Source organism: Nematolebias whitei, chromosome 19, assembly GCF_014905685.2.
Source record: "Nematolebias whitei isolate Nwh7 chromosome 19, NemWhi1, whole genome shotgun sequence".
NCBI classification, from domain to species: domain Eukaryota; kingdom Metazoa; phylum Chordata; class Actinopteri; order Cyprinodontiformes; family Rivulidae; genus Nematolebias; species Nematolebias whitei.
Genome location: NC_056516.1, coordinates 22,112,655 through 22,129,732, shown reverse-complemented (window position 1 = coordinate 22,129,732; position 17,078 = coordinate 22,112,655). Strand labels below are relative to the sequence as shown.

The 17,078-nt window shown below is 40.0% G+C and overlaps 1 protein-coding gene across 1 annotated transcript in view; it reads left to right on the top strand.

Annotated features, from left to right (window-relative positions):
• si:dkey-240h12.4 (death-associated protein kinase 2) overlaps positions 1-16,820 on the top strand; it is a 22,274-nt gene extending 5,454 nt beyond the window's left edge. Inside the window, exons 2-12 of the mRNA XM_037693393.1 lie at positions 3,078-3,258; positions 5,467-5,688; positions 5,852-5,990; positions 6,068-6,197; positions 6,936-6,984; positions 10,808-10,834; positions 13,980-14,132; positions 15,293-15,338; positions 15,445-15,534; positions 15,798-15,884; positions 16,604-16,820. Of these exons, the coding sequence (XP_037549321.1) occupies positions 3,197-3,258; positions 5,467-5,688; positions 5,852-5,990; positions 6,068-6,197; positions 6,936-6,984; positions 10,808-10,834; positions 13,980-14,132; positions 15,293-15,338; positions 15,445-15,534; positions 15,798-15,884; positions 16,604-16,684 (1,086 nt within the window). The 5' untranslated portion in view covers positions 3,078-3,196 and the 3' untranslated portion in view covers positions 16,685-16,820. The remainder of the gene's footprint in view (positions 1-3,077; positions 3,259-5,466; positions 5,689-5,851; positions 5,991-6,067; positions 6,198-6,935; positions 6,985-10,807; positions 10,835-13,979; positions 14,133-15,292; positions 15,339-15,444; positions 15,535-15,797; positions 15,885-16,603) is intronic.
• The last annotated feature ends 258 nt before the right edge of the window (positions 16,821-17,078 follow it).

The following is a 17,078-nucleotide window of genomic DNA, read 5'->3' as shown; positions in this document are numbered from 1 at the left end:
GTTTATTTGTCTGTTTATAAGGTTTATATGTCTGTTTACTAGGTTTGTATGTCTGTTTACAAGGTTTATATGTCTTTTTACAATGTTTGTCTTTTTACTAGTTTTATATGTCTGTTTACTAGGTTTATATGTCTGTTTACTAGGTTTATTTGTCTGTTTACAAGGTTTATATGTCTGTTTACAAGGTTTATATGTCTGTTTGCAAGGTTTGTTTGTCTGTTTACAAGGTTTGTTTGTCTGTTTACAAGGTTTGGTGGAACAGTTGTAAAGATGGTGGTATTTTCTAACAGCCTCGGTGGAGAAGTTAAGTAAAATGACAGCTGCATGTAGTTTAGCTGCTTTTCAGCATAAACACCCCCACAACGTTGTGACCAATCACGCAATACTTGGCACATATCTTGGGAGGCAATAGTTCTGATGGGGGTTGTGCCCAAAACCGGTTCTCACATCATTTTCTTCATGCAGCTATGTCAGCAAGACATAATTTCAGCGCTTTTGATGACTAGCCAGCCTCAACAAGTCCCAGCCCCCGACCCAGCAACTTTTAGAACCTCCTTCAGAACCCTCAGGAGTTCTCTGTAGGACTTCATCAGTCCCTCTCTTGGTCCTGGAGGAGTTCTGGACCACTCTTCTTTCTATCATTTTGAGGTTTCTGCTCAGCTCTCTGAAGGTCCACCACAACATTTTGGTCAGGCTGATGTTCTGGACTTTAACTGGACCGTTGCACCACCTTGGTCCTGTTCTTTTTGACCCGTTCTGTTGTAGATCAGCTGCTACGGTTGGGATCTTTGTACTGTTGGAACCAGTTTGGTCCAATCTTCAGTTGTTGGACAGATGGACTCACATCTGGTTTACAGAGGAGTTCTGGTCCACTCAGTGACTGACAGGAGTCCAAACCATCAGCCCTCCACCACTGTGCTGAACATCTGTCCTTTGGTCTGGTTCTGGTCCAGACCTCTTGTGGTTCCTTCAGATGAAACTTCACACCTGAGTCGAGCGGCCATCTTGTTTTAGACTGAAGTGATTTTCTTCTGCAATCCTTCAAACAAACCAGACTTCTTCAGTCTAACTGCCCTTTCATGACCTTTTGACCTTTGACCTGCAGACTGACACCTGTAGAGTCTGTGATGGAGATCATGTCTCTGAGCACTGCATGGTCTGACCTTGGGGTGGATCTCTTGTGAAGATTGTCAGCTCTCTCAAATGTTTTCCACTTCTCTCTGTAGAACGATGGACTCCAGATAGTTTTAAATGACCTTTGACCTTTCTCAGATTGATGACAGCAACAGCTGCTTCTCTAAGTTCATTGCTGATGTCTTTCCATCTTGGTGTTGTGTTAACACTCACTAGCAGCTCCTTGCTGATCCTGAAACTCTGAGATCCTGTGGAAGCAGCAGGACTGGATGCAGTTTTTCATTCACTGATTTTTTTTTTAAATTTTAGCTTCATTTTTGTTTAATAAATAACAAAATGGTGGAATCTTTGTTCACTTGAGGTTTGATGTGAATCATTTTATAACCTGATGAAGATCAGATCAATTTTATATTGTTCTAAAATGTGCTAAGAGTTGAAAGAGAGCTGACTTTAGCCGGCTCAATTTAATTTCGAACAAACGGTAGTTAATTTCATGCAGGGTGGAGGGAAGGAGGTCATAAATTAAAAGAGGATGTAGAAGCGGTTCACAGGTTTCAACAGTTCAGTTATCTGAACGTCACCAGCCTGACTGAACCTCCCAGCTGCAGCTGAAAACTGAAACCAGCATATTTTCCTTCTGATTACTGGATGTTCAACTTCACCGACAGCTGGAAGAGACGCTCTTCACCTGCTGCCACAGGAAGGAGGCGGAGCTGCAGGATGTTCACCTGCAAAAGCTAGCTCAAGCTCAAAGGATCATAAAAAGACAAAAAATAGAGCCAGTCTGCTGAAACAGATTTCAAAGAGGACAATGTTATTGAAGAATTTAAGGGATCTAAATGTACGTCTATGGGGAAAACAATTGTAAATGAAGTTTTTTTTTAAGTAACAAAGTTACCAAAAAAAGTTGTAGCACTCATGTCCTGAATAAGCTGAACATTTTGATGTACTATTGACTAAAATGACACAAAGTTCACAGAAGTAGTTGGGTTGCAAATTACCTACAAAAACGAAACAGAAAAAAAACCCAGTCCATTAATCATTTATTGATGAATGGTGTTTGTAGCAACAGAGATCCAGTTAAAATCCCCCTTATTTTGTTTTCAACTTTACACTGCTGTTTATTTGTGACTTTACACCACAGTTTCGTTGTAATTTTAAACCAGTGTTTTGTTGTAACTACTGTTTAGTTGTAACTTTCCACCACATACTGTATTTGTTGTAAATTTACACATTTATAGTTATAACTTTACACCGCTGCCCACTTGTAATTTTACACTACAGTTTAGTTTAAACCTTATGCCACTGTTTAGTTGTAACTTTACACCAGAGTATAGTTGTAAATTTACACTGTTTTTCTGTCTGTAAAGCACTTTGGTTGGCCTTGTCGCTGTTTTAAGTGCTCTATAAATAAAATGGTATGGTATGGTAATTGTAACTTTACGCTGCTGTTCAGTTATAACTTTACACTGCTGTTTAGTTGTAACTTTACACTGCTGTTTAGTTTTAACTTTACATAACTGTTCAGTTATAACTTTACACTGCTGTTTAGTAGTTACTTTAAACCACAGTTTAGTTGTAATTTTACTCAGTTCTTTAGTTGTAACTTTACGCTGCTGTTTAGATGTAACTTTTTAAACTGCTTTTATAGTTGTTACTTTTAACTGCTATATGTTTGTAACTTTATACTGCTATCTAGTTGTAACTTTATACCACTGTTGTAGTTTTACACTGCTGTTTAGTTTTGAAGCATCCTGGTGGTAAAGTACAGTAATTTAAATAATCTTTTACAAAACTTTTTATCAAATACAGTACATATTGCAGAAATACCTGATAGGTAAAAAGTACTCTGAAACTTTGCTGGAGTTTAAGCACATTTGGCAGCTGCTACAGACTCAGAATGGATTTTTAAAATGTTTTTTTTTCTTTCATGTTTTTATTAGGTCCAGTTTTGGAGTTTGGAGCAGAAGGAAAAAGCAGGAGAAAGAACCTTACATTTGGCAGCTGAAGTAAAAGCAGTGGACTGAAAGGGACCAAGAAGACCCATATGAAGTGAACTGGCATGGCCGTCTTCAAGCCTGAAAATGTGGAAGATTTCTATGAGATTGAGGAAGTTCTTGGAAGGTATGAAGATGCTTCCTGTGGCTTTTTGTGTGACTTAGTTTTCATCATCACCACAGTAGATTTACCTGAGGAGACGCAGTTTTAGAATGACATTTTAGCAGTGGTGGGCACAACACAACCACCATTTCTTGACATCAACTTTGTTGTCACACCACTATTTCAACCCTTGTATTTGGAGAAAATCAGCTACACAATTATTTTTGTCGTTGTTTTCACTTATTTATTTACCGTATTTTGGTGCAAGCAATAAACACTATTTTTTCTGACAAAGCCTAAAAGTCCTATTTTTATTTTATTTTGTCAGAATGTTTTCAGATGCACTCATAACCTCATCATAACTTTACTACACTCTCATGTTCCTGAGAGGAAAAATTGATCACATTACAATACACTGTAAAAACAACTTCTATTCCCACATTTATCATATGCATTCCTCTCAGAAATGTTTTTCTTCACCTCTTTAAATTTTATTTATTTGGCCTTTATTTTACCAGGTTGAAATGTTTTAGAACCATTCTCATTTACAAACATGACATACCTATACTTTAGATTTTTATGTTAGCTCACAAGGTGGTAATCTGATTTTATATTTGAGAGCCTCTAAAAATCTTCAGACAAAGAGTTCTACTCACCCCAGAAGAGGTACGTCTTTCCTGGCTAGCTATCACTGACGAGTCCCACCTCTCGTCTTGTCCCAACAAAATTATTTGTTTGGATGTAAAGAGCAAAAACTCTCTTGTAATGTGCACAAGTAAACATTTAGTATGAAAAAGCTGTTTCACATGCATGCAGGCTGCAGAATCAGACGCTCCACGGCTGACAGCAGCTGACTCTCATTAGCGTCCCCTAAAGCCGAATGTCATTAGCAAGTGAACTGTGCTGCAGCAACTAGCTAGTATATTCAGGTTAGTACAAGGAAAAAAAACAGATCAGGTAATGGAGTTGTTCGTGATGAGTAGAGATGACAAAACACTTCTTGGTCAACCACAGAGTGACACGTGTAAGTTGGACTGAAAACAAGGCCTCGTTTTCTACCAGATCTGTAGGGTCTGCATAAAACTACAGATTGAAATAAAAAATAAAAAATGTCTAAAAATCATTTTGTGCATACTAATGAGGGAAAATGCCCCCCCCCCCCCCCAAAAAAAATTTTACATAAAATATTTTGTCAGTTTTTAAAACTACTGAAATGTATGTTTTTTTGTGTGTTTTTTTTAAATACTAAAGGCCCTTAAAGAGTTCATCTAGAAAAAAAAACTAAATATATTTTTGTGTCAGGCTAAGCTCTAGAAAACTGACTAGTTTACTGTTGGAAAATAAAACTAAAACATACTCGTTTAAGCAGTTCAAGAGGTTGATATTTCCCCTAAGGAAGACGAACGGTCACAAAGGTAAAGGATGATTCAAGGGTTAAATTTCCTTTAAGGACCATAATTTGAATCTTGCTGCACTAACGGTGTTTAATACATTCTGACACGTTGTTCCTTTTATTCCTAACCTCAAAGGAAAAAATACCAAATAAAATTTTACCCACTATCCTTCACCTCCGACACATATCTGTTTCACGCTCAGTAAATTTTCCACTCGATGCCCGTGTTGTGGTTATGTGGACACGGGGTGGACGCCTTCTGTAGACTAATTTTAAAAATGTTTTTATGGGAGGGGGCAGAGCGGTACAGCAGTTGCGCTCTGTTCCATGTAAAGTGGGATGTATAAAGTAAAGATGTGCAGCAACATGCTCTCGCTTTCATAAATCTGAATATATTTCTCATTTGGTCCGTACATCAACTTTCAGTATAAAAGCTACGTACTCTTATTGTGACCCCAGGAACCCCAAAGTTTTCCACACTGATCATTGAAACAACAGTCAGACAGGTCTTCCTGGGTTTCAACTAACCATTCTTGCTTTGCTTTGGTGTAGAGTGCTTTAGACACAGTCATTCTGTGCTTCTTCTATGTTGTAGCAGCTGGCAAGTGCAATTAAAAACAAAAAAAAGCACACTCCTTCTTTTAATATCTTTGAATAATCTGTTTTTTATCTGGTTGCACACACCGGACCCTGAATGCATGTACCGTTACACCCGTACAGTCTGTCACCAAAGGTGTGCTGAAATCACAGCATTAAAATAAATAACTACATTTCTTGGAGCAAGCTTCCGTGTCTGTATGTTACCAGTGTACTGTAAACTATCTCTGTGTTCTTTCCAGTGGCCATTTTGGTCAAGTTCGAAAGGTCCGTGAAAGGACCTCAGGGACTTGTTGGGCAGGCAAGTTCTTAAAGGTTCGAAAAACGGCCTGCAGCCGTCTGGGCCTGGAGCGGAGCAGCGTGGAGCGAGAGGTGGAGATCCTGCAGGCTGTGAAACATCTGAACATCGTCAACCTCAAAGACGTTTTTGAGAGCCGATCGGAAGTGGTGCTTATCCTTGAGCTGTAAGTCAAGTGTCCCTTCACAAATCCCTCAGCCAGGGGGGACATCAGCTGGTCTACTGGGATTGTACAATTTAGGCCTTACATAGCCACTTTTACTTCTGTAAACGGGTCAGACAGGAATCCAGTAGAATTTCTTCCCTTCTTTCTCTGTTTGACACCTTAGCATTAGTGGAGGGGAGTTATTTGACTTCATCGCTGAAAAGGAGAACCTGTTGGAGAGCGAAGCCATCCAGTTTATAAAGCAGATCCTGGAGGGACTGAGGTTCCTGCACAACAACAACATTGCACATTTCGACCTGAAGGTACCGGTAACTATACACTGATGCGAGCTTTGTGCTTGGTTTGAATCATAAAACAACTATTCTACTTTTGTTTTTAGCCTGAAAACATCATGCTGTCAGACAAAGTCGCCCCGCTTCCTGTCATCAAACTTATCGACTTTGGACTGGCGTACCACTTCTGTCAAGGGGAGGAGTACAGGAGCTCAAGTGGTACGCCCCAGTACATTGGTGAGGGTGAAGAATTCCTTACTTAACGTATTACTTTTAAAAATATGTATTTGTAATCAGCTATGTAAACATGTACATCCATGGGGAAAAAAAGTCCACCCTCCTTCAATTTTAGGGTTTTACAGATCAGGACAGATACAAATGATCTGACCTCTAAAAGGTGCATTGAGTCTGATTTAACCCCACCGTGTTAGTTATTAAACAAAAATGAAGCCAAAATAGAAAATCTGTGTGAAAACTGCATCCAGCTCCTGACCCAGCAGCTTGTAGAGCCTCCTTCAGCAGCAGAACCCTCAGGGGTTTTCTGTTTCAGTCTCTCTCATGGTTGTGGAGGAATTCTGAAGGTCCACTGCAGGTTTCAGTCAGGTTGATGACGAACCAATTCACAAAAACTATTGTATACAAAAGTCATTAAAAAGCCACTATAAAAGACATAGCTATGAAACTATTTGGGCTTGTGGTGCCTGATTTTATGCATGTGTATTTGTAAATGTAAAAAGGTGAATCTGGAGCCGTAAAGTCTCCAAAAGTCCCATTCACAGGCAAGCTGATCCGTGCCAAGCAGGTGATTTGTGCACATGTATTCAAAAGTTTGTATATGCAGAATATAACTATTTGTACAATTTGAAATGTGTGTATTTGTAAAACTTGTTGTACACTTGTGGATCTTGATGTATGCTTGTGTGACTTCTTTTGTGATTACTTTTGTCCCCATAAATTTTTTCTCTTTCCTTTTAGCGCCTGAGATCATAAATGGTGAACCTCTCAGCACAGCAGCAGACATGTGGTGAGCGTTATGCACCGACTGTCCTTTACACTCAGTTTATAGGTGCATTTCCACTGCAGAAACTTTTTCACGAAACAGGGAAGTTTTCTGGCGCAAAATCCTCCTGTTGTAGCCAAGTTTCTGTCAGACAGAATCAATCAATATGATGATCAGTTATCAGTTCATTAACCAACAGGGATTTAGAGGAAACAGATCTGATGTTCAATAATCTACATTTAAGGATTTTATTTTGTTCTGGTAAAGTAACTGTTTATTTTATTAATACTTTTATGATTTATATTTTGAAAGCTGATTTTTTTTGTTTATTTAATTTGAGCCATGGCTGACACTGTTTCAATGGGGGTGTGGGTGGGTAACAGAGGAGAAGCAGCAGAGAGGTGTGGAGGACTACAACTCTGCTTCCTGGACTGGACCCTGGATTGTCAATAATTTGGGGGATAAACAAAATCAGCCATATTTCTAGAAAGAAGAGCGGCTCCGTCCAAAGTGGGATGGATGCCATCTCTCCGCATCAGACCAGGTTTTCCCCAGAAAGAACTCCAGTTATCTATGTAGCCCACGTCGTTACCAGAACACCACCTGGACACCCAGCGATTGACGTACCATTAAATATGTCCTCGCTGGTCAGGTTGGGAGGGGACCAGAGAAAACTACGGAGTCCAACACAGTTTTGACAAAGTTACACACCAAAGCAACATCAGTTTTAGTGACATGTATCCGATTGGCATACCCACGTGTCGTTACCACCAACGTGAATAACAATCTTACTGTATTTAGCCTTAGTCAGCAGTTTCAGATTTGATTCAATTTTTCCTGCTCTGGCCCTCGGAATGCTGGAGTCCCTAGTTTATATTTCATTCATTTAAGCTACCATAAGACTACATTTGTTAAATGTAGGCCTGACATTACCACTAAAGGAGGCAGAGGAATAACTAAACATCTGACACGCAGAGCAAGTGAGAATAGAGGAAGCCAGGAGAGAACCAGAAGCCATGCTAAGCTAACACTAGCAAGAACTAGCAGATCCCAAATGCACAGATAGAACAAGTGTTGAAAGACAAAAGGTGGCTCAAGCACTATCCAATAGTAGAAAAACAACTGTATCAAGGGTGTTTGTGTACTAGAATGTAGATCTATGCAAAATATATATAAATGCAGAAAAACAAAAGATTCCTTGTGGAAACAAATTAGTCCAGCTACCAGAATCAGAATAAACTTTATTGGCATTGCACCGAGATACAACGAGAACATGTAAGTACAGTCGTCCGAAAGATGGACGGAGTGCACGAAGGTGCTACTATGAAAGCGCAGCCCTCATTATTCTTATTCAGAATAATATTTTGCTTAGATGAGAAAAGGAAAGGGCAGCACGGTGGCGCAACTGGTAGAGCTGCTGCCTCTCAGCGAGCAGGTCCTTGGTTCAAACCCCGGTCCAGGGGCCTTTCTGGGTGGAGTTTGCATGTTCTCTCCGTGCATGCGTGGGTTTTCTCCGGGTGCTCCGGTTTCCTCCCACAGACCAAAAACATGCATGTTAGACTGATTGGTAACTCTAAATTGTCCCTAGGTGTGAGTGAGAGAGTGAATGGTTGTTTGTCTCGTGTGTCTCTATGTGGCCCTGTGATGGACTTGCGACCCGTCCAGGGTGTACCCCGCCCCTCGCACAGTGATTGCTGGACATGGGCACCAGCGACCCCCGTGACCCAAACTGGAATAAACGGGTAAAGATAATGGATGGATGGATGGATGGAGAAAAGGAAAGAAAACATGAGGAGGGACAGTATAAAAAAATGATCTCTCACGCCGTGTCCTAGACAGGGCACGATTTGAGGCATCAAAAAAACCTACCACAGCAAAGCAACATAAACAGACGTGATACATGTACATATAGACGGTGAAGACATTGAATTTTTAAGGGAAAGTCGTAGCATAGTCCAGAGTCTCAGCCATTGTCCAGATAAGAGGTGTTATTCATCACCAGCTCGGGTGAGGCTCTGTCACATGTCCACAGTCTTGGGGAAGGGAGCGGTGAGGAGACAGACAAAACATCTTTGTTTTTTCAAAACATGCCAGGAGTAATTGAGATAAGTCCGCCGTCAGGCAGAACTCGTGAATTGTTGTTTCTGCCTTTTTAAAGTCTCACTGGTATATATTCCTCTGATGGAAACTCCAAACAGCCGAATTGATTCCGTAAAGCCTTAAAGCCGAGCTCACAGCTTCTCCAAGATTATTCCAGCAGAGAAAACAGAAAGTGACACAATACGCCTTACCGCAAACGTCCTGCGTCCTCCATTTCTCCCTCTAGCATTTGTCACACTGCGCTGCCTCAGACAAGATTTATAAAAATCTCCCTCTGTTTTTCTACTCGGTGTACCTCCTACCCACTTTAATATCTTGCACCAAAAACATTGTTGACTGCATTTCCTGTTCAAGTCCAGTGCAGAAAAACACTCATCTCGAAAACTACCAATATTCACTATTCATATCCCTCAGAGACAGAGGACATCTGTACCGCTTGTTCTTCTTGTGTTTAGGTTTTGCACCTAGCATGCAGGCATCGTGTTTATGCTCCATGCCTTGTTTCCTGTTTCTGGTGTGTTTTCAAGGCAGTGTTACAGCACCACACAAAGGTCTAGTTGCTACAATGGTTTGGCTCATTTTCCATCATTTCATGTAGATGAGGACATTTTTAGAGATGGTACAATGTTTATGCGAACAGTTTTTAGAAATGACACATAAAAGGATTGTTTAGGAGAAACCGAAGTTTGATATCATCAGGACCTGATTTACCAGGTTTGCTAACAACGATTGACTAGAAGCATGCATATGAAAGAACCGAAGCAGCGTTGCACTGTTGGTGTGTGCACCTCTGACAGTCTACGTCTATTTTTATACTACCGGTAGATTAAATGTCCTATCTTCTCTCATTCTTGGGTATTGAAGCCAGCAGGACCTGGTTTATAGCTGTTGTGTTGGATTTTTGGGACCGGAGGTTGTGCACCAGGACTGTGAGGCTTCAAGTCCTACCTACTCACATGCATACAATCAACGTGTTACACAACTTTTTAATGCGCCTGCTGGAGGTGGGACAACTTATAGCACAGTCTTCATTCGTACGTATGTCCGTAAACTTTCTCTTGTCTCACCCATGATTTCAGATCCTCTTTAGATAATTTAAAGAAACGTCATACACCCACGTATCATCGCCAGATGGAGTGTCACATACACTTTTCATCTCTCCTGCTCCAAGGCCACACATCAAGGTCAAATGTTATCCATGGTCTTTCCTTGTCCTGGCCATTGTTACAGATTGCTGTAGAATAGTTTGTTGACGGGTGTATAATGTGCTGTACTTTTGTTTGAGCATGAAAGAAGTAATTACAGCTAAAAATGTTGGAAAATGTGTAAATCAACATAAAACTATAACGTTAAAACCATGTGAATCAACAACGGAAAACTGGATGTACATTTTAAGAAGGGAAAAGTTCATGTGAATGAGGCAGAAATTAGAACTTGTACTGGGACCAGCTTATAGGGACACTGCTCCTCTTCTGGGACCTCTTGTGTGGTCCAGTTTTGATACCTGCCAATGTGTCTTGACCAGTTGCAACACTTTGCCAGGGGAGGAGAAGCAACATGCCAGCAACTTCAGTTGCCTTATATATCCTTAGTGGAAATCCAACATGGCTGAAATTACCAAGATAAATAATTACCGGTTTAAAAAGGTTCTGGGTTTCTTAGTGGAAATGCACCTGTAAGTTCTGATTTGTTTTGAACTCCACACTGTGTCAAAACCACTGACTGTTTCTTGTCTCTGTCCCACCAGGAGCATTGGAGTTATTACCTACATTCTGTGAGTGACATTGTTTTGTTGAAGAGTTGGCATTAAATACTGCATGTTGTTGCACATATTTTAATGCAGTCATCAAGTGTTCTTTTCTGCACCATTATAAACAGTACAAAATACATTATTTATTATTATTATGTATTTGATTCTCCTTAAAAAACTTTTTTCTAAAGTAGTTTAATTTCAATTGCTAGTTTCAAACTGCACAACATAATGTTAATTTTAGGCTCTGGTCCGTTTTTAAGTCCATTTTTTTTACACACCATTTTTTCATATTACATATCCAGCAAATTATGATAGATACATAAATAAATACCTATGTTCTCAAACAAACATTGAAATGTAACGCATACTGGTTTTAAAAACGTTTTTTATGACAATTTTAAGCTGTTTTTGTCATGGCCTTGGAAACTGTCCCTTCCATATTTGGGGTGTGATGTCACGTCATGGACCCGATCATGAGAGACCACCAGATTTCTATTGAGGCAGCATCAAAAATGGGCAGTCTCATGGAGAAAACACCCACTTTCCCCACCTGTTTTCACCCCCACGGAGCAAAACACCTCCACCTTCTTTCTGACTGAGGCCCAAAATTATGAAGCACCAAAAAATCTGCAGGAAGAAGAAAAAGATGCAGAAGTTGAGTTTGGTGTTTATAGAGACAGAGAGGGCGGGAGTGAGTAATGAGATTTGAAAGATTTGATATTTAGCATGTTTGGATTTTATAGTTGGAGTGTAGCGTGTTTAGTGTTTAGTGTCTGTTTGAGCCAAAACAATGAGACAATTTTTGAGTGTCAGTCAGAGTTTCTTTATTTGTCATTCCCACCACATGTGTGGTACATGTGGTGGAACGAAATTGTGTACACAGGGTCCCAGTTACATCCAACAAAAGTATAAAATGTAAAAGAAAAACAGTAATAAGATCTAAGATACGAACTAAGAAAAACGTTAACTAAAAATGTGCTAAGCACTAGTAGTACAAAAACAATACGCTGAACAGCAGCACGAACATGAGTCTGTGTGAGCAGATGAGCACGCATGAACACATCAACATGAAACAATCAACAGCATGAAGTGATTTTTCACAGTGATTATTCTGGTTAGAGATTCATGAGTCTAACAGCCTCAGGGTAGAAGCTGTTCCTCAGTCTAGTGGTTCTACACTTAATGCTCCTCAACCTCCTTCCTGAGGGGAGCGGAGCAAAAAGTGTGTGTGCTGGGTGAGTGGGGTCCTTCATGATGCAGGTGGCCCTCTTCCTGCATCTGGAGGTGTAGGTGTCTGTGATAGTGGGGAGGCTGACTCCAACAGACTTCTGTGTAGTCTTCACCAGCCTTCACCGTGTGGATGTGAAGCTGCAGATTCTGTTTGAGGTGGAGGAAATGGACTAAACCGTGGAGTCAGAACCTTCTCAGACAGAAGAGACAGAGATGAAAAAGAAGAACAGTCTGAGACAGAGTGAGAACTTTGACAAGGAAGTGGGAGATTCATTATTAGTTTTGGAAGATGAAAGAGAGGAAGAGTGCATGGAGCACCACACTCCGGCCTGTGAATACACACCTGCTTGTGAATAATACTCACTGAGTCCTGCCTGTGCCCGGTCCCTGACATTATCAGTTTTTGGTAATCTTTGGCCGTGTGATCAGGTGTTTCCATGACTGGTTTGTTTGTTTAAGGTTTTTTAAACACTTGTGCAGCCAAAATGTGAAATACAAAACATAAAATCATTGTATTTTATGACAGTAATTACCTATTAAGAGTACTTGGAACTATAATGGCGGGTCTAAAACAGTTGTCAGGTCCTATGGACGTTCAAAAAGACAAACAAAAAAAAAAAGTAGAAATGTTTCGTCTTTCATCCAAAAGACTTCTTCAGTCTTTTTAACGTTTTTTTTTAGATGTTTCTACCTGGATTATTGAGCATGCATCAGGATATAATGGTGGGTGTTGGACTTTAAATTCAAGTAGGTGACTGAAGACTGAAACACTTGAAACACTTAAAGGTGACGATAGTTTTCAGTGGACACATTTTCATAAAAGTAACCCACGGAACAATAAATGGTCACGAATGGCCAACAGCTACAAAAAGTTCAGAAAGTGTTCAGACCCCCATCACTTATGTTATGTTGCAGCAGAACACTGGTCTACAGAAGACCTCCAAGCTGACTATTAGAGCAAAATCCACAAGGTCAGAGGAACTCTCTGTAGAGCTCAGAAGTTTTTGCGAGATCCAGATCTGAGGAAGACTACAGAAACATTTCTGCTGCACTGAAGGGTCCCAAAACTACAATAACCTCCATGATTAAGAAATGGAAGAAATTCAACACAACAAGAACTCTTCCAAGAACTGGTTGTCTGAGTGCAACAAGCAATCGAGGGAAAAGGACCTGATGGTCATTTTGACTGAACTTCAGAGATACTGACTGAAGATGGGACAAAATTATAGGATTACAACTGGAACCGTTGGCCATTACCAATCTGGGCTTTATGGCTGATTGCTTAGATATAAGCTGACTGAAGGACTCAGTCTGAGTCTGAGCATCATGCGGTTGGAGTGTTTTTCAACAAGCATTGGAGAACGGTCAGGATGCAGCAAAAGTTTAATAGAGAAAATACATAAGAGATCCTAAACAGAAACCTGTTCCACAATTCTCAGAACTTCCGACAGGGCTGAAGGTTCAACACAGAGAGCAACACACATGGACAACTTTGTCAATGTCCTAGAATGGTCTAACCAGAGCCTGACTTGAATCCTATCAAACATTAAATGAAGTGTGAAAATGGTTTCACCATTGATCCAACTGGACTGAGCTTGAGAGGATTTATAAAAAAGAACATCAGAAAATCCTTCAACCCATGTGTGCAAAACATGTGGCATCAAATCCAAAGAGTCAAGGTTGCAACTAAAGAAGCTTCAACTCAGGACTCTGCAAAGGCTCTGAATACTTGTGGAAACATGACATCTGAGGTGACAACTATAAAAAATGTATTTTTTTGACTGTAAATCAGACTGTAAGTCACAGTCTCAAGCAGACTGATCGGCCTGAGTTCACAGGTTCATCTTGAGCATTTACCTGTCGTGGAAATCTAGAATGAATGGAGGTATTAACACGTGCTGTAATTCCACTCACGTTTGTTGTTTTCTGTTCTCAGATTGAGTGGTTTGTCACCATTCCAAGGCGAGACCGACGAGGAGACTCTGAGGAATATTCTTGCCTTAAAGTACGAGTTTGATAGACACTACTTCAGCACAACCAGCGCCATGGCCAAAGATTTCATAATGAAGCTTTTGGTGAACAATTCCATGTACGTGGTATAGGTACAGTATTTCTCTTGTGCAGTTAAAGTGTCTTTGAAGATTTGGTTAAAAGGCCACATTAGAGAATTATGGACACAATCAGAAAGAATACACAAAAGTTTCAGATGACAAAGTTGGTCTTTTTAAATGGCCAACATTATAAAGTCTTAAAGCTGAATATTCTGGGTTTTCTTTAGATACTCTTTATTGGACTGTCGTAAAACAAACACATGTAGGGTTAATGGAGAACTTTAAATGGGGGTTTGTGCAGCATTCTACCATGAAATGTCAGTGGTGTCATTGCGCCTCAATAAAACAAGATTGTTGCATGTGGGGTCTCTTGCTACAGATTGCTGTATAACAGCTTGTCAACAGATGTGCAATGTGCCGTGTGCTGTAATCTTGTGGAAAATAATTTTCAACAGGTTCTTGTTTGGCTAACCGTTAGCCTAGCCTGGAGGACAATGTCTGCCCTTTTCTTCATACTCTGCTCTATTAAATTCAATTCAGTTCTTTATATAACAGCAAATCACAACAGAAGTTGTCTCAGTGCACTGAACAGAAACATTCATATATATGTATGTATATATAAATATATATATATATATATATATATATATATATATATATATATATAAATCCAATTAGTAAAAGTTATCTATATAAGGAAGCCAGCAGATTGTGTTGAATCGACACTTCGTTGCAGTCTCCCATCCTGAGCAAGCACAAAGGCAACAGTGGAAAGGAAAAACTCCCTTTTTAACAGGAAGAAACCTCCAGCAGAACCAAACTCAGGACAAGCAGCCATCTGCTTCGACCAGCTGGGTTTGAGAGGAACAGGAAGTAGGAACAACCTAACAGAATGGCAGGTCCAGGTGTAACCCCTATTGAAAGAAAGACCAAAAAAAAACAAAAAAACACCTATTAATGATACAAATAATTACAAATACAAAACTGGTAGAGTAAGTAAAGTTCAAGTCAACTTTATTGTCATTTTCATCATGTGGTACATGAGGTGGAACAAAATTGTGTACTCAAGGTCCCAGTTACACCCCAAATATCAAAAATATAAAGTATAAAAAAGAAACAGTATACAAGGATCTAAGATATATGCTAAACTATAATAATATAATATAGTACGGTGTATTAAACCTGTTGTGTGTTGCAGTGAGAGAATGACGGCTGACGAGTGTTTGCTTCATCCGTGGATAAAGGTGACTAACATCTTTTTATCGTTTGTTCCGTTCTGTTTGCTCCGGTGTCTGGTAGTGGGAGTTGTTGCTCACTGACCCAAATGTTGTCATGATTTTTGTATTCCAGCCCATCACACGCACGCAAGCAGTCAACAGGAACCGGTCCTCCATCAATATACGGAGCTTCAAGAAGTTTAATGCAAAAAGGAAATGGAAGGTGGGTCTGGACACACTGAGTGGCAAATATTACTTAAAATACTTTGTGTATTCTATACTATTATTAGACGGTCTGCTGTCAGTTCCTGTCAGTATTTGATATTTTGTTAACAGACGGTCACACTCAAACAGAGGCAAACATTTTATCATTTGCCTTCACTTTCAGTGATTATGACTTGTACTATATTATAACCCTCTGTAAAGTAAAGAGATGTGATTTGTGTGTATGTATGGACGTCCCGACTTGTTTTAATTGTCCTCTAGATGTCCTTCAACATGGTGCGGATGTGTAACCAGCTCGTCAGTTTGAGACTACACTGTAAGAGCAGCCCCAAACCAGATCCATTAGAGGTGAGAACACTAAACCAGGTTTTAATCCAAGGTCTTAACTGCTCGTTTTATTGTTGGAGCGGTGTTCTGTTAAAAGTTAGGACCCTCTTTCACACCAGTTTAACATTTTTTGACATCATTAATATACACCCATCGGAAGTCAGGTACATTATGGTGTAGTCTCTGTCCGTAAACGTTCTCTTGTTCCGACCATAACTGAACCCTGTTGATTTCAAGGTCAAAGGTTAAGGTGACTCTTTTGTTAAAACCTTGCTCCTGCTGAGTAACAGAAATGTCAAATTGTTCCCATCTGTCCATCTATAAGACGGTCCACAGTAAGTTGTCCACGGTGTAACTCCACAAATGTTTAGGATAGTAAATATCCTCAGATTATGTCTCCACATTGGATCTTTTTATATCCAAAGAATAATTCTGGTGAAGTCCACTCCTCTCATCATAAAATGGTTTGGACCAGCTCGTAGTTTTCAACAAGTGAGTTCTTCACCTGATAGCTGCAGTTTCATGCTCGTACATGTTCTGTCAAACTGACCTTTGACCCCAATGAATACATGTCTGTGTGAGAGAATTCATGCTTTGGATTTTGATTATTCTGACTAGTCACCAACAGGTGTATTGTACCGTTGGCGGTACTCTTTCACTGTAATTTGTAAAAGTAACATGATTCTGACGTAACCAACTGTGTTTAAACTTAAACTGAAATGTTTTTGTTTTTTCTGCAGCGAGAATGTGAAAGTGACGTAGAAGATTCAGACAGCAAGCCTGCCTCTCTGCTGCGGCGAAGGCTCAGCAGCAGCTCCTAGAGGACGACAGCAAACATGTTGCTCCGGTCCGGTGAAAGTGTCCTGTTAAGGAGAATTGCCCCCAGTCTGCAGTACAACACTGTACGAGCCCTGGTGTGTCTGTTTCTTCATGAAACACCTTCAGGGTGAAGACGTCTGAAGAAGACTTTGGAGAAGCTGCACGTCTTCAGAAATTTACTCATGAAGCTAAAAACAAACATATTTTTTTAATAAAATCTATGTTATGCAAAAAAAATTCATTATTTGCCAAATTCTGGTTCATTGTATAGTTTGCATGTTGTTTTAAACGTCGCCTTATTCGGCTGTCAGACATCATTTCATCTGTAGCCGACTGAAGTTTTAGCTGCTTGGTCTTCTCCAAAGGCTCTGAGCTCGTTGGGTTTGGTCTAACTCC